The following is a 25100-nucleotide window of genomic DNA, read 5'->3' as shown; positions in this document are numbered from 1 at the left end:
ACACTGCTTTATGTTCTTATGTTTAATTTTATTCTTTACAGGAAAAAAGGCTTAAAGAAAAGGCAGCTAGAAGGGAAGCCAGGAAGATGAATGCAAAGGTAAGGAGGAAGACGGAAATAATAAAGGATACAAATAAAACAGATAACAATAAGATAAAATAAATTATAGGATATTCAGAGAAAAATTTCCATTACTGTACTGCAGTCTTTTGTAACAGAGAAAAAGGGAGAAGGAAAAGAATGATTAGAAAGGGATTTAAAATAAAATATGTAGCTGCAATTTGCTATTTAAGATGTAATGCTTCCAGGGTCTTAACTATGGTTAGTAAAAGGGGTCAGGTCTGGATCATGTCACCCCTTTTTAGCCAGACAGATTTTTCTTTTTGAAGGGCATGTTCTGGAGTCTAAGCTATTGGGGCAAATGACTTGAAATCTGGAGAAATACATTGGGAATTTGTAAAGCATACTGTCAGCGCCTTTGTAACATGGCTGCATAGAGATTGTTGTTTTACTAAAAGGCTGCCATGGAAGCCATTGGTGCTATTCTCCATAGATTGCTGAATAAGTCACTGTAGTCTAATTTATAGTAGCTAAGATCTTAGCAGCTAGGTTCATATGTCCCATTAATACAAAAGTAAACAAATCTCATTAAGTTAGCATGTATGAGAAAACAAGTTTAATAGTTTACTTTTGAACTGCTTTGTGTGTGCACACCTTAAGGGTGTTGAACTATCACAATGAATCATAGAGAGAAAGCCATGTGTGCAGGTTTTTAGTTTTCTCCTTGTGTTATCTTTACTACTGTTTCACATTTTTTTTACAGTTTTAATCCTTGCATATTCATTGTCCTTTCTTTCTCCAAAATTCTTTTTCCATGTCTCCTGGTTTCATCATTTACATGTATAATTTGAATATTGCAACAACTAATGCCTGCAGTAAATGTTATGGATGCAGAATTGCGGAAGTATTTTCTTTTAAACCAAATGCTTATACGCCATGGATAAATTGAGAAACGAGAATTCTGATATGAATGCAAATCACATGTTAAACTGTAATTTTAATCTGGTATATATATTGCAGCAAAAAAGTTCAGCTCATTCAAGAGATACTGATTGGAAATGAATTTCCAAGATGAAGTTCTGATTGTGTGCATCATTTGTCTTACCGGTCTCATTATATTGCATCGAAATGACCATGATTTTTATCTGGCTCTTAGGAAAGATTGGTCTCCTTTGATGCCATCCTTCTCTCTGTGTTCTCTGTGCCATCAGTGAAACTCAGAGAGCTGGTCTTGAAAAATGACATTCATTGTAGACCAAAAGAAGGCAAGTAATTGGTCTAAATTATCAAAAAAGAGATTGTACCTAGCAGTAATGATAATAAAAGATGAATTTCAGGAGGAAAAAAACATGTTTCAAAATAACATTCAAATATTGGTAAGGCTGAAACAGTGGACAGCAGTGGTAATAACAGTCTTAAAATTGTATGGTACTCAGCCCAAGATTTGAATCAAGAAATGTAACTTGAAATATGATAGGCAAGAGAGTCTTTCCTGCTAATAAAAAAATGTGACATTTTCTTCTTTGGTTGTGCACAATCAAATCATTAAGGAGTCAGTACAGTGGAACATACTAAATCTGCGCTAAAAGGAGCAGAACAAAATGTCAGAATAATAATATAATAATATAATATAATGACACCTAGAGAGCTGATGCTAATTATTACAAGCCAGTCTTCACAGATATACTGTGTTCACTAGTGTAGTATACTAGCTGCCAGTGAGCAATTCTGGTCCCTTTCAAGATGTTGGCTATGTTCTTAATTATTAGAATGACAGGTCTTAATATATCTTTGGAGATGTTTCCTATATGGCCATTTCTGTCTTTTTCTAGAAATAAGATAAAGAGGTTCAGCCTTGATTTGTTGGCGTATGGGGACCTGAAACTCATTGAGTTTCTTGAGACCTTTTGAGATAGACTGAAACCTTTTGATACATGTGATTTTTGAGCTAAATAATTGTGCAAAAAATTAATGGGTACAGTTTTAATATCAGAACTCCTGCAAGGACAGAGTAATATCACAGCATTTCAGTGTCTGCAGATTTCAAAGTGAGAATCTTGGAAAACAGACTTCAATAGCATCACTGAGCAAGAGATTGTTGAACTGACATACCTCAAAAGATTTCAAACTATCTGAATAAGTACAATTTTTAACATGTTACAATTGTTAACAAGGTCCTGGCAATTTGTATCACATATAACCTGCATCTGCATAAACCACCCTGTCTCTTTCTCTCCCCCCTGCCCCCCCCCCCTCCGTCTCATCCCAGTTTAAATCCTACATCTCCCCAGTTTAAGCATTTGAGGAAGTGAGCTTCAGCTCATGTAAACTTATGCCTTTTAATAAAATGGAGTAGTCAGAAAAAGTGCTACCTTTTTTTTTTTAGTTGTAATTTTGATGAGCTTGGAAGACAAGGACATCCACAGGGGTAGTCCAGTTCAACTGGGCCACAACTGGGCAGTCAAAGCCCCACCTTCCCTTTTACATGCATAGCACAAGTTAAAAAGAGGGTGTTGATTATATGATCGCAACTGCATCTTGACTTTTATGACTTCCTGCCCCTGCAGATGCTCCTTTTCCAGACTGAAATATTTTCTGGCAACTAGCACTTTAATAAAATAGTCACTACCTAATATAAAATGTAAAAAAAAAATACATTTATGAAATCCTTGTTTAAGCGTAAACAGAGATTTAAGATGCAGATATGTTAACTGTAATTTTTAAAAATGTTTTACATATGGGATTCTATTATATTGGCAAGCCATCCAGAGTTGCTTTCTATAGTGAGATTGGTGGCAGATCAATCAATCAAATAAATAAATAAATTAAATATAGGAAAAATGTTCTTGTTCATTGGAGTTGGCAAAAAAAAAACCAACCCAAAACAAAATAACTGGTTCTGCCTGGTTGCTTATTAAAAAACGTCAAATTATTTTGGCAGTGCTGAAATATTAAATTACCAGAGGACTTCCATTTTTATAATAACTTCTTTATACATATTTTCATAAATTACATAATTTAAACTCTTTTTTTTCCAATTTCAATTTCATAGCAAATGAGGGTCAAGCTTATTCTATTAAAATAGGTCCCATCTTCCATTCCTTTTCTTTGTCACCCAGTTAGACTATAGGCATCTTTGCATCCAGGAATTCTTATCTAGGTAGAAACATATTTGTGCCTAACCCACCCTTCCATTACAGGATGGTTCATATGACAATTTTGAATAAATAGCTGACGCTGTAGGGCAGCAATGTGCCACCTGGTGATTTATGAAAAGCATCTGCAATTTTACAAGAATCCATCCGTATCTAGTAAACTTCTTTCTAAAGCTTTGCATATCATAGAAGATAATATTTGCCCACAGAAAAATACATTTCAGCAATCTTTATTAGTGTTGTTAGGATAATAAAAAGAAAGAGATGATCTTGTCTCAGTGTGAAATGAATGATTATAGTATGTAGAATTGGATAAAGAGACATAGTAGGGATCTCAAAGTCTATTTTTATCACGTTGAGTATTAAAATGGGTGCTTAACCTGCACTAAATTCATAAACCATCACAGCATCTCTAATTGGAGTATCCAAAATAAAGTAATTTAAGTGTGGCCTTTAAATTTTCTTTGCACTGCAATGATTCTGAAATGTTTTGTGGATGCATAATGTCCTTACTTTTTCCAGTATTATAATCTAGTTAGTGTTGTGTAGCTAGATCTTACAGGCATGTTTATAATTTACGAAAATAACCTATTATTCTGTTTAGGAAATTTGCAGACAGGGTAAAATGCAATTTAAAATTCCAGAATTGGGAGAAGTGTAATGTTGGCATCTCTTGTTACTTTGCTATCCCCTTCCCTCCAAGCATACTGATACTGTTTTTTATACATTCCTTTAAATTAATAAAAGTATAAGTAGTCTTCACTTACTTATTGCAATTGTGACTGGCAACTCTGTTGCTAAACATCGCAAATATTAAATGAAACATCATGCTGACTTACAACATCATTCCTGCTGCAATTGTTCAATGAATCACTGAAGATCATTAAGCACAATGTCACATGACCACGACTTTCGACGTCCTTATGGGTTCCCCATTGATTTTTTATTTTTGGAAGCTGACTATGAAGATTGCAAATGGCAACGATATGACCATGGGTTACAGTGAGGGCCACAACTTTCAGGACAGATCATAAATCTCTTTTTTCAGCCCTGTTGTAACTTATAGTGGTTGCTGAACAACTGGTTGGTAAGCCAGGACTTCCTATAAAGAAACAAAGGAAAGGAAATAATAGGAACTTTGAAAGAAGGATCAGGAAGAGAATTACTAGTCAGGAGGTTGAGCAATTAATTAGCAGTGATTAAGACTGGCAGAGGACTCAGTTACAGTACCTACCAAGAATTCCCATTGCTACATGTGTCCAAGAAGGGATTAGACTGTCATTTATAGAAGATGTTTTAATTGGAATTCCAGGACTGAGTACGAAATAGGACTGAGAGGGTCCTTGGTGCTTTTTGAGCGTGGCTGTTTCCTTGCATATATTTTATTATCCAAACTAGGTAACATCATCAGTGCTAGTCCGTTATGATGTCACTAGGACTGATGATGTTACCTACTTTGAGTAATGAAACGTCTGCAAGAAAAGCTCAGAGTATCAAGGAATCCTCATTTCTAACCCTGAGCTATAAATATTCTCCTTTATAGGAAATAGGACTGAATGGCCAATATGGCTCCTTCTATATCTGAGATCCCAGGGACATCTATGGAAATTAAATTACAGTATCTTAAAAATACTTCTCTCTGTCACAATTTTGGTGCCACTGACGCTCAATAACACAAGGGTTCAAATTAGAGAATACTCTGCTGTTGAGTGCTTCAGACTTGGAAAAAAAAGTGACTCTTTTAAAATACACATGAACAATTTTGTGTGCGCAATCTCCAGTTTCGGGAGGACTGATTAATATACCTTATTTATGTAACAAGTGTATTATATAAAACAAAACAAAACCATGAAGCAGAGAGCACAATGTTGTGGTCATTGTAGGCACCAGTCCAGTAAGGGGGCATTTCACCTAATTTCTTCATTCTTAAGTCCATATAGACTGACCCAGGCCATTTTTGTAACTACACACAACTTCTTGTAAACTAAACAATGTCCCTTACATATATGTATACGTGTGTATATACATGTACACACACACACACACACACACACACACACACACACACACACACACACACTTACACGCTTTAAATATATAAATATACATCTTTGCATTTATTTGCATCAAGAATTTCTAGCAAACACTGATTAATTCCCAGACTACTGCAATTGTTGAAATGTTTAGGATTTGTATAATATTTTCCAAAAATTCAAAACTCTTTGTACTTTTATCTTCTTGCAATCAGCTATTATTATCCCATAATACTACGTTGCAAAGTCAAGGTGAAGGAGTAGGCAGGAACTGAATTTGACAAATACTGACTTGCTTAGGGCTGCTTAAAACATTTTTGACAGATGTAATTTTTCATACCCGGAATTTTTATATCTCAGTTTCATACCCTACTCCTACACCTCTGAGTTCCCAGGGCTAGTTGGCTTTCTTTTCAGTTCCTTCTCTTGTAGTTCATCTTTTGCATGAGAAAAATAAACACTCATTTAGAACAATGTATGGTTCCTGATTTATCAATCCCCGCCCCTTTCATTAAAAAAAAAGCAATGAAAAGAAAACTAATTAACTTTAGTTTAACTAATTTAACTAATTTGTAATGGATCAAAATGGCAATCCCTAATTTGTCACTGGAATCTTATTTTTTCTTCGGAATACCCTCCTTAAGTCAATCAGCCCCAGTGGATGAAGGCTATTTATAATATATATCATTCAAGAAAATTTCCCAAGCCAAACAGAATATTATGTTTACAAATTATTTGCAATTAATCCAAAAGCAAGATCACAAATAATTCAAAATGGCTGTAATTCAGGAGTGGCAATGGCAATTCCTGATATAGATAGCAGTCCTTGTATTACTAGTAACTTACCTCCAAACAGCCAGGAATAATGCCGATGGCTGAATCAAGAAATTGATTGCTGTACAATCAAAAAGTCAAAATTAGAAGAAGAATGTAAGCAAAGATCACCCATATGTCTCTCTTTCCACTCAGCATTCTGGATTTATCCAACATATACTGAGAGCCAGTTTGGTGTGGTGGTTAAGGCATCAGTCTAGAAATCAGGGGACTGTAAGTTCTAATCCTGTCTTGAGCATGAAGCCAGTTTGGTGATGTTGGGCCAGTCTCTCTCACTCTCAGCCCTAGGAATGGTAAACCATTTTTTAAATCTTGTTAAGAAAACTGCAGGGATTTGCAGGGACTCTTTGTTGCCAAGAGTCCAAAATAAATAAATAAAAATAAACCCTGATTTGAAGGCACATATACTCAACATAGGGACTCGGTGGCTCAGTGGCTAAGACGCTGAGTTTGTCAATCGAAAGGTCGGCAGTTCAGCTATTCAAATCCCTGAGGTGAGCTCCCGTTACTTGTCCCAGCTTTTGCCAACCTAGCAGTTTGAAAGCACGTAAAAGATGCAAGTAGAAAAATAGGGACCACCTTTGGTGGGAAGGTAACAGTGTTCCGTGAGCCTTTGGCGTTTAGTCATGCCAGGCACATGACCACGGAGACGTCTTCGGATAGCGTTGGCTCTTCGGCTTTGAAACGGAGATGAGCACCGCCCCCTAGAGTCGAGAACGACTAGCACATTTGTGCAAGGGGAACCTTTATCTTTACCTTTATACGCAACTTGTAAACCCTTCCCTCCCCTAAACCATTCGCAAATTCTTTTGGATCAACTGGAAACAAGTCCTAATTGAGTTAAGCAATTTGACTTTAGACTTAAAGCACGGGGGGAAGATGGCAACATCACAGCAGTAGATGTTGTTCTCAGTGGCACATATTTAGTAAACTGCCTGAATTGATCTCTGCCTCTCTTTGCACGTAGTACATGTTTAATCAGTTCATTACAGTATGTAGATTTTGTGTGGGGCCTAATGCAATTATCTCTCCCCCTCAAAAAAAAAAATCTCCAAATTTTAAATTAGAGTTCTCCACCTGCTGTTCTTCTCCCAGTTTGTGATGGCTTGCATTTCTATTGACATGCTCCTCACACTATAATTAGTAGTCCTCCATAACCCCCTCCCCTCAAGTTATAATCAGCAATCAGAAAAATATTGTCTCTGTGCTGGTTAATTATTTTAAGAGTGATTATTCAAACTAATTGGCATGCTATCATTAATATTCCAGTTGCTGAAGAAGCCTATGTGCATAGTTAAACTTCTTGTTTTGAAATCTGGATTGTTTTTTAAAAAAATACTGAAAGTAGCATTTGTCTATTTTTCGCTGTTGCACCAAATTCAAAGTATATTTTTGAGTTTAAGCACAGTGTTACACTGAAAGAACTTTCACTGTTTTGCATTATCTCTAAGCTTGAAGTTTTAACGTTTCTTGTCTCAACTTGGATTTAAAATAATCTTATTTGCATAAGATTATTTGAAGCTGTTTCAGTAAATCATATAGTGAGCCAATATTAATGATCATTAATTTGCCATTTAGTTCTTCTTTGAGGTGAAAATCATTAGAAAAGCATTAGACCTCTTTCTAAAGAGGGAAGAAGGGACGGTATGTCAAAGGATGGGGAAGATAAACAGGGACCCCATCAGTTAAAGAATCTTGACTGATGAGATCTAGGAAGAAAGTTTTTTCTGCCATTGTCTCTGTACTTTTTAAATATTCTTCCCTTAAATTATCCAAAGACGTTTCCACAGTCATGTGGCCAGCATGACATCATGCGGCAGTACAGAGCATGCAGCAAAACACAGAATGCTGTTATCCAAAGTGGTACCTATTTATCTACTCACATTTTCATGCTTTGGAACTGTTGGTTGGGCAGGAGCTTGGTCAAGAACACGAGCTTGCCCCATAGCTCGGTGCTCAGGTCTGGAACCCGTTCTGTCAGCTTTCCAGCTGACAAGCTCAGCTTTTTAACCGCTAAGCCATTTGTGTGTGTGTTGTGTGTGTGTATGTTGTTTTTAATTCTGTATCACCCATAGTTGCTGTATAAATGAGATGGGGAGTCTCTAAATTTAATATATAAACTAATAAATAAAAACCAGTGCATAATAATTTCAGTAATGTATGCTGATTGCCTGACAGAAAAAGATCTACAATTCTAATCTAATCTAAAATGTGTAATTTACTATGTGAATAGTTATTTATTTATTTATTTATTTATTTATTTATTTATTTATTTATTTATTTATTTATTTATTAAATTTATCTCTCTTTGTCAAGGGACTCTTGGCTTTTGCAAAAGGTTCTAGCATCACATACTTCACTTTTCTGTATTTTAATGTGCAAATATGGGGCAGAGTTCACTGCTGTTCTTCTTGGGTTTTTTTTTACAGAAATACAGCATCTGCTTCTTTGAAAATGTACCACCCTTAGTTGTCTGGTTTCCTTCAAATATATTTCTGTACAACTAAAATGCTTTGAGTCACAACTTCTTTTGTTTTTGATTAAACAGCCATATGCTTTAGAATTAAACAGTCTCAGTTGTTATATTAAATTTGTAGATGACTTGCTACCTTACAAAACTCAATTACTTCATATCCCCATCAGCCTTTTTAGAATGAACAGATGGAACACTTCTGCTGTGCCATCATGTTTCCTTGACTTATGATTAGAATTTGTAAAGATACTGTGTCTCTTGCATGTTTTGTATTTCTTCTGGCTGAAGATCTGGTTTTGATTGCTCTCTTTCTTAGGCTGCAGACTTTATGCAGCTGGGTCCCCCCTTCTGGCTTATAAAACATAACTGAAACCAACAGCAGTTCAAGATGGGAAGAAATGGCCTTTGATTTCATTCTTTCTGTGATAGATCACCTCAAAGATAATTACCTATCCCTCTTGCCCAATTTGTAGTTCACCTGGCAGATTTGCACTTATCTCCAGAATGCAGGAAAACATTTGAAATTATTTTATTGCAACAGGCCAACAGAGAAAAAGTCTACTGTCTTGTTACAGATTTTTTTTTAAAGTGTTGGAGGAAAACTACAGGAAAAATAATGGGAAAATAATACCACAAACAAAACAACTCCAGTCTGAATGGCCAAATTGCTTTTCGTGACCAGTTTCTTTAAAAATACTAATTCAGATGTTGACAAAGAACAAAATAATACGTATCAACAATTGCTGGTTTTACCTTTCAAAGTTGTATAATATTTTTTAGGCATGAGTCTAAAATACTATAATACTATAATAAAAGCCAAGAAGAACATGTTTACCCTTGTACATTGATTAATTTAAAATCATATTAATAGTCTGTTGCATTCAGTCCAAATGTGAATGGGGTTGTATGAATTATCTGATTACATCTCTGAAGTGATTAAAAGGAAGAACATGCTATACAAACATAAAACAAAATGTTCTTTTGTACTAATCTAATTTTAAGATAATTGACTAGTTTTAAATTAATTATAACTATGTTCCATTAATTTTTTAAAAAAGGACATTTACTCTCATTCTAAAGGTTATATATCTGTTTTCCCCCAAAATAAGACATCCGCTGATAATAAGCCCAATCGGGCTTTTGAGCACATGGCAATAAGGCCAAGCGCTTATTTCAGGGTTCAAAAAAATATACGACAAGGTCTTATTTTCAGGGAAACACGGTAAATAGGTAATATCAATTTCATCAAAATTCCTTCAGCTTTTTATGAAAATAGATTACTGGCTTTGATTGATTTCTCTGAAGCACATACAGATATACCAGATGTATAGCTATATCATTAGGGCCAAAAAGTTAAAGTAATAAATGTTTAAGTTGAATAAACTACAGAGAAACACTCCAAAGTAAACCAAACTGATTTGTGCAAACAATAAAAAAATTAAAAAGATTAAAAAAAAGAAAGAAAGATGAAATAAAGAAACGAAACATAAAAATATTTTTCCAATCTTTTTGTGTAGTTTGCTTGGTTAGCAAATTTATGAAGACATTGAGGCAACTTCTTTATCGAAAAAGGCAAAAGTAGAGAAACCCAAAATAAAGATTTGTTCCCTCTCTCATTTACCTAGAACTTTGGCAGATAATCAATAGATAATAAACCTAGGACAAACAAAGTATGAATTGGTTATCACCACAAATTGTTTTCGTTGCTACCTGAGTCTTTTTTAAAAAGGATTTAGATAAAATTATAGAGAAATTACATTCTTTAGAGGTGGCATAACAGCCTGTTTCGATATTTGAACTTAATTGCCTTGAGTGCTGGAATGGTGTGATAAAAGGAAAAGATAATAGGATCTTCAGACTTCATCTGGGAGTCTTTTAATGATTTTCTTTTCCTTTGAAGTTTCAATCTGGCAATATATCATTATTCATGGGACATTTGTTTACATAGGGAAATTGAATTTATCCCAAATCTATTTAAAAAGTCTCCTAAATCTTGGGAACCAACTCACAAAAAGCATTGTTTGAACTTAATTTGAAAATTATCACATTATAGAAATGCAGCAGAATTAGGAGGTTCATCACACCAAAGGCCTGATGTGCATTCATTGTTGGTGTTTTTATATCCATCGAACCATCCATCCATCCACCCACATTTATCTATCTATCTATCTATCTATCTATCTATCTATCTATCTATCTATCTATCTATCTATCTATCTATCTATCTATCTCCTCTTAGGAACAAAAAATAAGAAGTGCTAAGGACAATATTCTTTATATGCATTTCAAATATTACTTTGCTTCCTCAGGAGATGTTTGTGAAACTGCTTCTTAAAACCTTCTACAACATCCACAGGATGACAACACCACTATTGTACAGTACAGATCATTGCTTGGCAAGGTTCCATTAGAAATATTTTGTTGGTTCTATTTGCAAATCCAAAAGAGTTGTGTGTTCTAATTTTCTCTGTGGAGATGCTCAATCATCCAGAACATGGTTGCCTTAAAGGTACTTTTTCTAAAAGGCAACAGGACTTTTTTGATTTTTTTCCTTTGAAAACATTTTGCTTCTCATCTAAGGAGCTTCCTCAGTTCATTCTCTTTTTTTTCCCCTCTTCTGTTTAATTTTCTTACGTCTGGCAACGTATGAATTGGGAGGATCATCACACCAAAGGCCTGATGTGCATTCATTGTTGGTGTTTTTATATCCATCCATCCATCCATCCATCCATCCATCCATCCATCCATCCATATCTATCTGTCTATCTGTCTATCTATCTATCTATCTATCTATCTATCTATCTATCTATCATCTATCTATCTCCGTATGTCAGGAGGTAGGACAAAGAACCTTCTCCACCTCAGGCTTCCAGATTCTTTGTCTTACCTCAGGGCATATAGGCAAAAAGCATCACTGTGTTTGCTATTATAACTCTGCACTGTTGTTCATAAAAGGTATTGTACCTAATCTTGCTTGATCATTAAGGTCTAAAAATAAAATAAAATGTGATTGAGTCATAAAGCTCCATTCATATTGAAATCCAAATGTTGGTTGCTTGCCAGACATTGTTGCTACTTAGCTGATGACTACATCGTGTGTGCTTTTTTTAAAACTATGCAGCAAAAACTGAGTCAGCCTAATTAAAAAGATTTTGAAAACGTGTAGTATTTAGGTTTGAAATTTGCTGTTCATGGAGAAAAAAAAATACAGAGAACATGACAAGTTACTTTACATTTAAGCATGTTGCAAGTTTGAGTTGAATTTTGAGGTATCTTCTGATACCTATCTGAGGTAGTAAGAGCTTTTTCATCAGTAATGTGCCATTTATAAAAGAGCATTCCAAAATAAATTAATCAGGTACCTATTTTTTTTTTTATTTTCTTAAAAGGTTATAGTAGTTGTGTTGCAAAAAAATTGCAAAACTGGCAGAGATCATATTTTGGGGAAGGATAGCTGAAGTTTCATAACAGTTGCAAAGATTAGTGTTTCTTAGTATTTTCATCAGGCAAGATGGTTAAGAATCAGAAAAGAAAATAAGTAGAAATTCATATTCTTAGAAAACTTCCAGGCACACAAACTGGATCTGATCAGATACCAGAATCATAGATTTTGAAGTAGCCGATAATCTCCCTGTTCGGTGCATAATCCAATTTAAAAGCATCTCTTTATAATTCGTTCCGAACTGATGAACTGTCCTTAACCACCAGGAAGTCTTTATTTGTTAGAAACATTTATTTGTTTTTATTTGGACTGATCTTGTGCCTTTTGTTCAGGAACTCAAGCAGCGGTGAAATGCACTGACCTTTGCTACCGGTTTGGGAGTGTGAGCGTGTGTTCGTGTGTGCTCACTACGCTTGCGCACGCCTCTTCTGCACATGCGCAGAGGGTAAAATATGGGGTGTAATGACGTCCCGCCGGGTAGGCGGAGCCTCCCGCCACTGGCGCTACCAGTTCACACGAGCCGGTTAGATCCAGCTGGATTTCACTGCTGAACTCAAGGCAGTGTACAAGGTGCTCCATTCTCCTGTTTTTCCCACAACAACATTATTCTGAAGAGAATAATGGGCTGAGAGACAGTTGACTGGCTCAAAGTCATCCAGAGAGTTTCTCTGGCTAAAAGTAAAGATTTGAACCTGGATTTCAATGGTACCAGTTGACTATTTCACCATACACAGTCATTTTGCAATCACATAACCTGCTGTTTCTGAAACACTATTTTATCCTCATTATTTAAAACATTTATTTTAATCTGCCCATAATTTCTTCATCTCACCTCTCCCTCTCTGCAGCTAGCACCTATCTTCTAATTGATAAAGAGTTCTTCATTTATATTTTCCACTATATCCATAAATTGAATACCTTCAACTTGAATTTATTATAACCTTGGACTGGTACATTGGATTATTTTAAAAAAAGGCATCTTTGAATCTGGGAGTAAGAATCTTATTTTGCAAAATATTTCAGGGGTATAGTATCCTCCCCTCACTGAGTATCCTCAGTGTAACAGTGGGGTCCCATTACAAATTTTAAATCATATCACGACTGGCTGAAAACTGGGGCATATACCAGTCCAGTATTTGACTTTTTTCAGATAAATGATGCCCTACTTCAATGATTCAGTACCCTAGATGTTGATATCTGAATATAGATATTTTTAACAATCATGTTTCACTGTGTTTTTAATTTAAGTGAAATATTAATATATGTTGTAATACCATGTATATTATGCCATATGCTAAATAAATAAATTTTAGGGAAGGAACCATCTGCTTGTGAATAGGTGGTCGCATAAGCTGAATAAAATAAATATAATTTATATAATCAAATAGATATTCTTTAGTCAAACAGATATTTCTCCTTAGACCAAGGAGAGAAGCAACCCAGAACTAAGGAGAAATTTCCTAACGGTGTGAACAAGTAACCAGTGGAACAGCTTGCCCCAGAAGTTGTGCGTGCTCCATTGTTGGAGGCTTTGAAGAAGAGATTGAACAGCCACTTTTGTGAAATGATTTACGTTTTCCTGCTTGATCAGAGGATTGGACTACAAAAGGGGTCTCCAACCTTGGCAACTTTACGACTTGTGGACTTCAACTCCCAGAATTCCTCAGCCAGCGCCTGCTGGCTGAGGAATTCTGGGAGTTGAAGTCCACAAGTCGTAAAGTTGCCAAGGTTGGAGACCCCTGGACTAGAACACCTCCAAGGTCCATTTCAACTCTGTTATTCTGTTAAATTCCTTCTTTATTAGGTAGGCAAATAAAAAAAATACCTTCCCTGTATCTAGATACAGTTAGCAAAAGGATCAGAAGGATGAGAAATGTTTTGTCTTTATCCTATTTAATTACTTATTTAATGTAATTGGATACAAACATAAACACATCCAATCTCTAGGATTCTCTAACTAAGTCCTTTTCCTTTCAATAAGCCTGAATAATCTCTATCTATGATAACCTAGCTGTATTGGTTGTTGAATGTTTGTTAGGGACTTGGCACAATGGAGCGATGAAAGTTAATGCTGACTGATTCTAGATTCTCTAGATGTCAGAATAAAGCATTTTATGTGACTGGCAAAAAAAGTAGAATAAATAAATAAATAAGGGGCAAGAAAATGATTATAAGCACCTGGCTCCATTAAAAAAAAAAAACCCATTAAGATTCTAGCTATTACTGGCAAAGGTGTTTTTACTGTATGTGAGATATATAATTCCCTACAGTAAAAAACAGAAATAGGTGGAACCTATTGCTAATGCTTCTCTTCCCTTCCGTTTCTGTCCTTGTCCTGCTCCATTGCATTTCTTTGCCCAACGTCTTTTCTCAGCCCAACAGACTGCCTGTGAAACCACTGCTAATGCTTCTCTTCCCTTCCGTTTCTGTCCTTCTCCTGCTCCATTGAATTTCTTTGCCCTACGTCTTTTCTCAGCCCAACAGACTGCCTAAAAAATGACAAACGGCTCTTGTCAAAGCCTGAATATACTTGAGTTGCCTCATTTAGCCCCAAGGTCCAGGTTTTGTTCACCATTGTTAGGCTGAGAAAACACAGTGCTCAATAGAGCTGTTACAAAATACAAAATGCAGGACCTGTACATTTACGCCAGGGGTTTACAGAGAAAAGAGAGTGACTTTATTGCTTTATCCCTTTTTCTCTTCAGCAAAAATACTTGGTCCTGGATATCTTGGGAGCTTTCTGCCCAGAAAACAGCATGAACTTGCCACGAATAAATCTTAACTTAAAAGTTTGAAGCACAATTGAGGGAAGTTTCTTGCAGATTGTCAATTAGGATTAACTGAGGTTTATGCACACCTTACTTATAGTACTTAATCAATTTAATACAAAAAATAATTTGGGGCAGACATACCAATAGGAGAGCCTCCATTCCACTTATTCATTCATTTACAACATGTATTTTATGATGTTTGATTATGGAAATTCATGGTGGTAGTCTGTTAACTGTCTCCTAATGTCCTCTTAGCCTGGGTGTCGGCAACCTGTGGCTCCAGAGCCGCATGGGGCTCTTTGGGCCCTCTGCTGTGGCTCCCTGTCCCATCACTGGCTGGCCCTGCCCCTCATTCTCCCCTCCCAGTCACTCCTCGCCTGGCCTAATGTTCTCCAGATTTGATCCCTGGCCTTAAAATGTTAGGTTTTTCAAATATGATTATTCTGAGTTACATTTTTATTGATAAAGCAGATTCAATCCTTAAATTGTAGTTGGATTTGTTGCATCCTTGCAGAAACTGAAAACTAATTCTCAAATATACATACTTTGCAGTACGTTAATATTTTGCAGGTGAGGCTGTACTATTTCACCCTAAGGGCTCTGTTTTCATGCTGAATAATTATTTTCATGTTGATTAATTATTTGAGATTGGAACAATTGTTCCATATGAAATTGGCAATAAATGGTTGCTTCGATGCTTAAAAACTACCATCTGAGTGTTGCATCTAGCATTACAATGCAATTAAATAAAATTGTAAGTTGCAGCAAGATTACTTTGCTCAGGGATATGCTTGGCTGCTTTCCCAGAAGTTATATTTGACATAACTCTACAGGGACCTTTTCCCTCCGTTGTTATATTATAAAGTCTAACTGTGCAAAACAAAAATGTTAAAATTTCAAATCACAATTATCTCTGCAAATCTTTTTTCCTTGTATAGTTTAATGATCTTCATAGAAGAACCTTGGATCGCACAATTTTAATACTACGTTTTTGTGCCAATTATATAAGATTTGTACTGTAGAAGTTTGTATATATTGCCAGGAGCCTTAGTTCATGGACAATAGTAGTGACTTTAGATCAGTGTTTTTCAAACTTGGCCTGAGGATTCTGAGAGTTGAAGTCTTCACATCTTATAGTTGCCAAGTTTGAAAATACTGCTTTAGATACTTTACATAAGAATAATTACACTGAGAAGAAACCTTATCTGTTTCCTATTGCTTTTCAGTATGTCCACCAGGGGTGGGCTTCAAAAATTTTAGCAAGGGGTTCTCTGCCCGTTTGCTGGGTGGGCTGGCCATGGTGGGTGTGGCCTAGTCGGCTCCTGCACCATGGTGGGGAGGGGCATTTTTGCCCTCCCCGGGCTCTGGAGGCTTTTTTCGAGCCTCCGGGAGGGCAAAAACTTGCTGAACTTCCGGTAGGCCTGGGTTTTGCCCTCCCCGAGCCTCCGTGCACGCCCTGCACTTACCTACATCCAGAATGGGCTGCATGGTGACTCCTAGGTGGGGTGGGGTGGGGTGGGTGGTTGCGGCCAGCCAGGAGTGGGATTTGGGGGTTCTCCGAACTGCACAGAATCTTAGCTAGCGATTCTCCCGAACCCCTGCGAATCCCTAGCAGCCCACCCCTGTAGCTGGACATGGAGTATTGAGGCTCAAAATGGTCAGGCAGTAAAGTAAGATAATATTTAACATTAAGCTAGTATAATACTACTTCTTTCCATGCCATGCGTGTAATTAAGGGGATGGGGTTTTAATCGTGTGGTCATGCCTTCCGTCTTGTCTTTTTTTTTTTACATCCTGCCCAATAACTTATGGATACCCCTAGAGAAAACAAAGAGATACAGGATCATAAACTATTTATTAAGATTTGGGAGAGGTATTAAAACCAGAGAGCATGTAAGTAAACAAATAGACTTAAGAACTGCTCGCTAAAGTAGAGTATGGCAGGACCAATATCTTTCTCCTCTTGAGAGATACTTCACTATTGAGATGCTGTTCCCAGGTGGCCCCATATGGCTTTTTATCTGTATGTTTGCAGGATGTGGATTGTTCCTGATGGTATTGCAAATTATGGACAAATTATATATTTGAGAGAAGATTCCCCCCCCCAAATACGTTAATCACAAATTAATAATAAATCAAAAGTTCTGACAAAAATCCTTTGATTACCCATTCATATGGGATTGAATCAAATCTAGTTAGTGCTAATATAAAAATTATCCAGTTCTACTGCATTCTGTAAATTGTATACACTATAGATGCATACGGATTTTTTAAGCATGTTTATCAAAATCAGTGGATTTGAGAGGTCTCCTTTTAAAATTCTTAGTCACAGAGTAGCTCTGGACTTGGGTATCTCTTGGATCTATAAGAGTCCCACTATTGAGGAAATATCATCTGCAGGTACCACATAGTTAAAATGGCTCCCTTGCTTTGGAACAGCCCACTTGTGGATATTTACACCATTCCCTCATTATTATATGTTAGAAAAATTAACTTAATTTTAAATTATTTTTCAATTAAAAGCTAACTTAATTTTTCTTTTTTAAAAAAGGCTGATTGAGGTTAGCCCTGAGTACTGGCACATTAATTATTTATTTTTGTTGTATGTTTGTTTTTAGTCTATATATCTTCTGTGCTGCTCAGTCTCTGGAAATGAAGTTTTATTTACTTATTCATTAAATAATGAATAAATAAATAAATCTGTGTCTTTTGTGGCAAAGTGCTTTATTATAAATTAATTATAACCTTTAGTAATAATTGTATTGAATGTCCAGATGACTTCTAAAAAATTGCAAAATACTGTTGTTTAAGATGGACAACAAATGCCTTTCAGGAGAAGCTGGACTGTCCAATGTTTGTTAATGTTATGTTGTTATTATAGTAATAGTGGTGATAAAAATACTCTTTTTTATATACCTGATTTTATCCACGTCTTTTCAGATTTATTATCATTTTAAGGGCTTTATACTTCCTTTTTAAAAAATGGTAACATGGAATTTTATGGTCGCGCTGATTAGTTTTGGTTTTTAGTCATAGAATCACAGAATACATAAATACATGAATATATTATCGTCAGAGGTGGGCTGCACTTTCTTTAACAAAGGATTCGCTGGTTGTGAGCGTGCACATGCTCTCTCTCTCGCTTCGCTTGCCTGCGCCCCTTTGGGAGAGAAATGGAGCTTCAAACAGACTCCTAATCAGCTCAGGCAGCTCCGGTGAGAACAGCAGGGGTGGCGCGGAACGCAGCTGGGACAACCAACAAGCCAGAAAGTAAGTTATAAACGGATAGCATAGAACCGGGGAGGGGGGGGCAGCCAGCAATGCTAAGGGTTCGCCCGAACCCTTGTGACCATGCAGCAGCCCATCACTGATTATCGTCCTATATATTTCTGTGCATTTGTTGATTCAATAGTATACAAGTAGAATAAAAAATTGTATATGCAATATGTATACATTTGAGAAATCATTTTCCATATATTAAATTATACTTTAATAGTATATTTAATAGTTATTATCATTATTTTTGCATAGTGAGTTGGTGCAGCCTACATAATGGTAATTTAATTTATTGCTACTATTTTTGGTTTCCTGAGTGCTTAAAAATATTATTTAAAGTAGATTAAGTAAAAAAAAAAGTAATTACGTTTATTTTTAAATGTTCCATTTTGAATAATTCAGATTATAATATCACAGCTTGGAAATACCTTCTTTAAGTTATTTTCTCAACTTTACGCAGGCATTAGAATTACTAAATTACTAAAATATAAGTGGAATTGTTCCAGCACTTTATTTTTTTTAACCCTGAATTCAAGCCTTATTTATGCTTACTAGCTGTCCTTAAAATGCAGAGAAGCTATTCCATTTCAATTCTCATTTATTTCCAAAAGGTACAGTTGCAATTCAGAAACATTGGCACCCAATAAAATATTCTTTGACAAAAGGAAATTGGTTTTGCTCTTTCATATGCAAACAAATGCAAGGTTGAAAAGGACTGGGGAATAGAAAGGAATCAGAATAATTGGGCAGAATGATTATCTGGGAAAAGGAGAAATGCAGATTTTTGAAATATAAATGTAGCACATTTTAATATGTTAGAAAAAGTCAAGGCTGAAAAATAATTCAGATCATTGTGCAGATCTGTTTCTTTATGAAGTTCGCTAAAACATGGAGGTCAGCAACTCAATCCCGCTGATGCTTTGGAGCCCATGATGTCACGAGATGACACTTAAGAACCTCTTATTTTTAAAACCAACATTAAAAAAAAACCACTATCAATCATAAAAAGTATGGAAAGTTTTCTAGAGGGCATGTATTTATTTAATTTACTTTTTATTTAAAACATTTATATAGCCGCTTGCTTGCTTGTTTTGCTTTGCTTGTTTGTTTGCTTAATATTCTTCCTTTATTATTTTTACAAATAACTCAAAGTGGTGAACATATCCAATGCATCTTCCTTCTGCTCCCCCCCCCCAACAACAACCCTGTGAGGTGGGTTAAGCTAAGAGAGACTGACTAACCCAATGTCACCCAGCTGGCTTTCATGGCTAAGGTGGGACATGAACTCAGAGTTTGTTTTCTAGCCTATTGCCACTGGACCAAACTGGTTCATTATATCAAACTCCTGGCAGCTCCCAATCATAGTGCCATAACAGAATAACAGAATTGGAAGGGACCTTGGAGATCTTCTAGGTCACCAAACTTTCAGACTTCAGGGACCATTAAATTCATAACTTTCAATCCCGTGGACCACTAATATGAATTAGTGACAGGATGAGGTCCTTCAGGCACTTAGCGTGGCCGCCTGTTAGCAAAGAGAAGCGCCTGGGGTCAACCCTACCTTTGCTGTCCATTGCAGCTAGGAATCTCAAATACGACCAAGAATGAACGTTTGTCTTGTAGCCAGCCCGGGCACTAGATCGCCTCCCTTGCAAATTCTGTCTCTCGAGGAGTCCAGCTGAAGTTTCATGCACCGCTCACTGAAGCACCTGGACTCCCAAGGAGGGAAGGAGGGGCTGGAGCTACTAAACAGGCAGCCAAGCTAAATGCCTGAAGGACCCCATCCCATCACCAAGTTTGATTAATTGCTTTGGCAGGCCGTATCCGGCCCAGGGGCCATAGTTTGAGGATCCCTGATTTAGTGCAATATAAAAAATGCAAAAATGCAAAGATTTTTCTGCAGACCACCAAAATTTTCTTGCAGACCACCAGTGGTCCATGGACTACCAGTTGGTGACCGCTGTTCTAGTCCAACCCCCAGCTCAAGCAGGAAACCTTACACCATTTCAGACAAATGGTTGTCCAAACTCTTCTTAAAAACTTCCAGTGTTGGAGCATTCACAACTTCTGAAGGCAAGTTGTTTCACTGATTAATTGTTCTAACTGTTAGGAAATTTCTCCTTAGTTCTAGGTTCTTTCTCTCCTTGATTAGTTTTCATCCACTTCTTCTTGCCCTGCCTTCAACTGCTTTGGAGAATAGCTTGACTTCCTCTTCTTTGTAGCAACCCCTAAGATTATGGAACACTGCTATCATGTCACCCTAGTCCTTCTTTTCATTAAACATATTACATCTGTTAAAATCATATGTAAATGTTAAAAACCTGGCACCACTTTCTCTGTTCAGTTCTAGATTTGATTAAGCCATCCAAGAAACTGTTTGAAAGCCGCTAGTGAGGAAAATCTAACTATTTTTTTTATCTCTTTAACAGCTCAAAGATTCAGAAGCTTTCACTTTGATTGTCCCATCTTTTAATTTCTGTCAAATTGTCCTATCTGCTCTCACTGTCAACTGAGAACAAACCTACCCTCCTCTGTATCTTTCAGCCTTTTAGAAATATACAAAAGTCTTCTCTTTTGCTATCTAAACATGTTGAGCCCCTTCAACCATTCCTGACAAGACTTGGCTTCCAGACAAAAATTTCATGAAATTTTAAAGAGGAATTGAAAGATAAATATAGACAGGACACATTCATCAATGAATTTATGCAAACATGGCATAAATGGCATATTATGGCATATTATAGTGGTGGCACAGTGGTTAGAATGCAGCACTTCAGGCTACTTCTGCTGGCTGCCTGCAGTTTGGCAGTTCGATTCTTACTGGCTAAAGGTTGACTCAGTCTTCCATCCTTCTGAGATCGGTAAAATGAGGACCCAGATTGTTGGGGCCAATATGCTGACTCTATAAACCCCTTAGAGAGGGCTGCAAAGCACTCTGAAGCGGTATATAATCTAAGTACCATTGCTATTATGGAACCCATTTTCTCCTGCCTACTCACCTTACTCACCTTCCATATCTCAGTTTAAATTGTATATCAAACTATTCCATGAATCTGATGAAATGAGTGGCAACTCATTCTGATGCCTTTTAATAAAATTTGCTAGTTAGAAAATGCGCTGCCAGACATCTGATTTTATGGGATTTGAGCGATCCATCCCTTGCTTCTAAGGTATTCAGACATTGTAATGTATTTTAGAATAAATAGGCCTCTGAATGGATATTTACTATTCCACCCACTAGAACTTTTAGAAGCAAGCCAGGTTTCTCCTGTTGTAAATATTTGGAATGTTTGCCATTATTGGAAGAACAAGTTTTGTACTTGTTTAACATTTGCTGACTTTATATAGTTTAATAACTTTTTCGTGATCATTTCATCCCACACTCGAGAAAGCCAGCTGTCATTTAGTTCCATTTTTGGCATCTTTATTTTATGACAACCCTGCACCTACCCACATATACCTTTCTCCTGCATGTGCCTGAGATGAAATGAACACACTGCAGTTAAACTGTGAATAATTCCCAACTGACTTTGTCTTGTGAAAAATAAACCTCTGACACTTGCATTAAATTCCTCTATTTTCATCTGTTACTGAAACTCTACACCAGTTTTGTTCAACCTTGGCTATTTTAATACATGTGGGACCTCAACTCCCAAAATTCCCCAGCCAGTTAGTATCATGTTTCCCCCAAAATAAGACCCTATCTTATATTTTTTTTTGAACCTCGAAATAAGCGCTTGGCCTTATTTTTGAGGAGGTCTTATTATTTTGGGGCCTGTGGAGCAAGATGGGGCTCCTCTTGCCATCTTACCTGATTTCCAGCTCTGTGTCCCTAATTCTAACCAGAGGAAATGGCGGGGACTGGGTGCGCATGCATTTAAATATTTTTGGGGAGGGCTTATTTTCAGGGGGGGGAGCTTATTTTAGCGCATGTGCTCAAAAGCCTGATTGGGTTTATTATCCAGGGAGATCTTATTTTTGGGGAAACATAACAAAACTATGTTTAAGACAGACCTTTATTTTAATTTTGCTCTGCTACAGCTGAACTTTAGTTGTATTATTTATTTGATCTGTATGACTTAACAAATATTTTAAAAATCTAAGACATTGATTAATTGATTATGTGCCACCAAGTCATTCTCAATTCTTAGCAACTGCGGAGATTTTTCCATGAAAAATGTTAAAACACACATTTACATTAATATTAAAACTGATTAGCAAAAAGTGTGCTGGAAGAGAGGCTGTTTACAAACACTGAGGAAGGGTTTGAGAAATGCATCTTCTGTATGAGTAATAGTTTTTGGCTTTTCTTAAATCTCTTTTTTCTCTTTTTTTAGAAGAGAAGTTGTGTTTTCACTGAGCAGAGATGCTTGTTAGGTGGCAATAAGGGTACATTCTCAAGTAGAATAGTAAATTAATGGCATGGATTATACTGATGATAAAGCAATTTTTAATTAATCATAATGGTTGTGATGGAGTAAAAAAAATTGATTTATGAGATATGAAGAGTGTAAGATATATGGTAGCGTTCCCCAAAGGTGATGAATCTTATTTCATCACATTTTATTCGGTGTCAATGTTAAATGGGGAATTCTGTAGCTTCTGTCCAGAATGGAAAGAATGAGTATAAGACAGAGTCAGCGCAAGAAATTATGCCTGCAAAAGTCAAGGATTCTGTTGGAGCACTAGTGTGGTATCTACAGGGGAAGCAAGTTGTGTGACCCATGTCATGATGTCATTGTGGTTCTAATAGACCCCTATATTACTTAATATTCCCTAAGATCAGTTCACCCAACAGCCAATGAACAGTAGCAGAAATCTGGAACAGATTAGTTTGCATTGTCCTAAAGATGCTTTTTTCAGGAGGCACCTGGTCTTCCTTACTTTGTCTTTTGAAGACGTTTCGCTTCTCATCTAAGAAGCTTCTTCAGCTCTGACAGGATAGTGGGAAAAGGAAGGATTGATATTCCCTGCAGACAGCTAGTAATCTGAATCCTTTTAGAGGGTCATTGATGTAGATTACCAGCTGTCTGCAAGGAATATAAATCCTTCCATTTCCCACTATCCTGTCAGAGCTGAAGAAGCTTCTTGGATGAGAACCGAAACGTCTTCAAAAGAAAAAAAACAAGGAAGTCCAGGTGCCTCCTGAAAAAAGCACCTTTAGGACAACCATGACTTGGATGACTGAGAATCTCTACAGACTATTAGCTTGTATTCTTTTCTATTCCCCTCATCCCCAAAAATAGCTGCTTCTTTCCCTTCTGTGAGACAAGTTGATGTTGTTGATCAGGGGTGTCAAACTTGCGGGCCGTGGGCTGGATGCGTGGGCCATGCCCATGTCCAGTTCAGAAGGGGGGAAAAGGTCACGATATGTCATGTGACTGTGATGAGTTTGATACCCCTGTTGTTGATGGATATTAGCAGGGAGAGAATCTAAGCAATAAAGCAGCTAAATCTCAGTTCAGATATCATTATTCCCACTAAATTAATTTACTATGTTTCAGCTGTAAACACTGAATCCAGAGAACCATTAGGTACAGTCTCAGCTGGTCCTTTGGTCGCTCTTTTATTTTCTTCATTATTTCCAAATGTAATCCTCCTCGAGATAAGAAACCTTGTTACCTATTTTTATGAAAGCTACGCACAAGTCATCAATCACCAAATGTATTTCATCTTGCTTGCCATAAATTAAGTTACACCTTTTACGCCGTATAAGGACTTGTTAGGTGTTCCTGAAATAAAAAGACAAATGAATCAGCAGCTTGGTGCCATAATCTATTTGCAGATGAAAAATTGGCATTTCGTAAACCATAGCACACTCTGGAGAGAGAGCTTTCATATCTGCATGAAAAGAAAGGAGTTTGACCTTCTTTAATCTGAGTATGGGTCACATTTTATAAGAAGGTTTCATGATGCTGGTCCAATTTCCCTAAGAATTGTAGTATATTTGAGCTGATCCCTCAAAAAATAAGACAGATCTCATTTAGTCACTGCTTCATTTAGTGATCATTTGCAGTTACAAAAAATAACTTGATAACCAATCCTACAGCCTCTGCAGGTTCATAAAGCAAAAGAAAGCTGAAGTAGAACTATAAAGTACAGTTGCAGCTTCACTTAGTAACCACTTTGCTTAACAACTGAATTTTTGATCCCAATTATGATTGCTGAACTAGGACTACCTTGCCATGGCAACATTCAAGTTATATATATTTTTTTCATAGCAGCATATACTGTTCTGGAATCAGTGTGACATAATTGTTAATGTAGTGGCATTATGATAAGATGTGATATGATATTCAGCCCTGGGAATTCAATGGATAATTGAGCCAGCTACTCTCTCTTGGCCTAGCCTTCATCATTAGGTTATTATTGTGAGTTGTCACCATGTGTACATCTCAAGGTCTAGGAAGGAAGGTGGGACATAAATCTAATTATGATTTCTTCCTTGAACTTCCTATTCCTTATTATACAAACTCAAACTATTTTCAAAGAGGTAAAAATAATTTTCCTTTGTCTTGGTAACATCACAGCATCACCAAGTTGTCCTTGACAATCCTATTGAAGGCTGATTGTGGTCCAAAGTTAATGCTAACAATATACACAAAAATGTGAAATCACAGCTGCCAATTCTTTAGCTGATGTTAGCCTTCATATGCAGGTATTTGTAATGACCTGTCGGGCACAGGAAACCAGGAGCCAGGATAGAGTTAAAAAGCATTGTGAGCTTATTCCATACACAAGAATTTGATCTACTAATGGTCAAATTGGTGGCAGAATGGACTTCATGGAGGGCTGGACTTAGGTCTCTTTGGGACTCCAGACTAATGAGGCATTTGACCCCGTCCTCAGGCTCAGCCTGGTCCTCTCCTACAGATCTTTTTCATCCAGACTCTTTATCATTATTATTTTTGGTTGCACAGTCAGCCACATGTTCAGACTGGATTTGGCATTTTTATCCACCTATCAGGTCTGATAAATTTAGTATTTCCAGATATCAAGGAAGCCCTTTAGGGTTACATTCATGACTGGTATAACAACATAGTTAGTCTACCTCTTC

At 36.6% G+C, this 25100-nt stretch overlaps 1 protein-coding gene across 1 annotated transcript in view; it reads left to right on the top strand.

Moving 5' to 3' along the window:
- Positions 1 to 25100, top strand: part of DDX10 (DEAD-box helicase 10) — a 154306-nt gene that overhangs the window by 115552 nt on the left and 13654 nt on the right. The window contains exon 16 of the mRNA XM_070942859.1: positions 42 to 98. Within this exon, the coding sequence (XP_070798960.1) occupies positions 42 to 98 (57 nt within the window). The remainder of the gene's footprint in view (positions 1 to 41; positions 99 to 25100) is intronic.

Source organism: Pituophis catenifer, unplaced genomic scaffold (genome assembly GCF_029215685.1).
Source record: "Pituophis catenifer annectens isolate HBS135680 unplaced genomic scaffold, rPitCat1.0.hap2 SCAF_4, whole genome shotgun sequence".
NCBI classification, from domain to species: domain Eukaryota; kingdom Metazoa; phylum Chordata; class Lepidosauria; order Squamata; family Colubridae; genus Pituophis; species Pituophis catenifer.
Note: the sequence above shows the minus strand (reverse complement) of the source record. Positions and strands in the feature narration are given on the sequence as shown.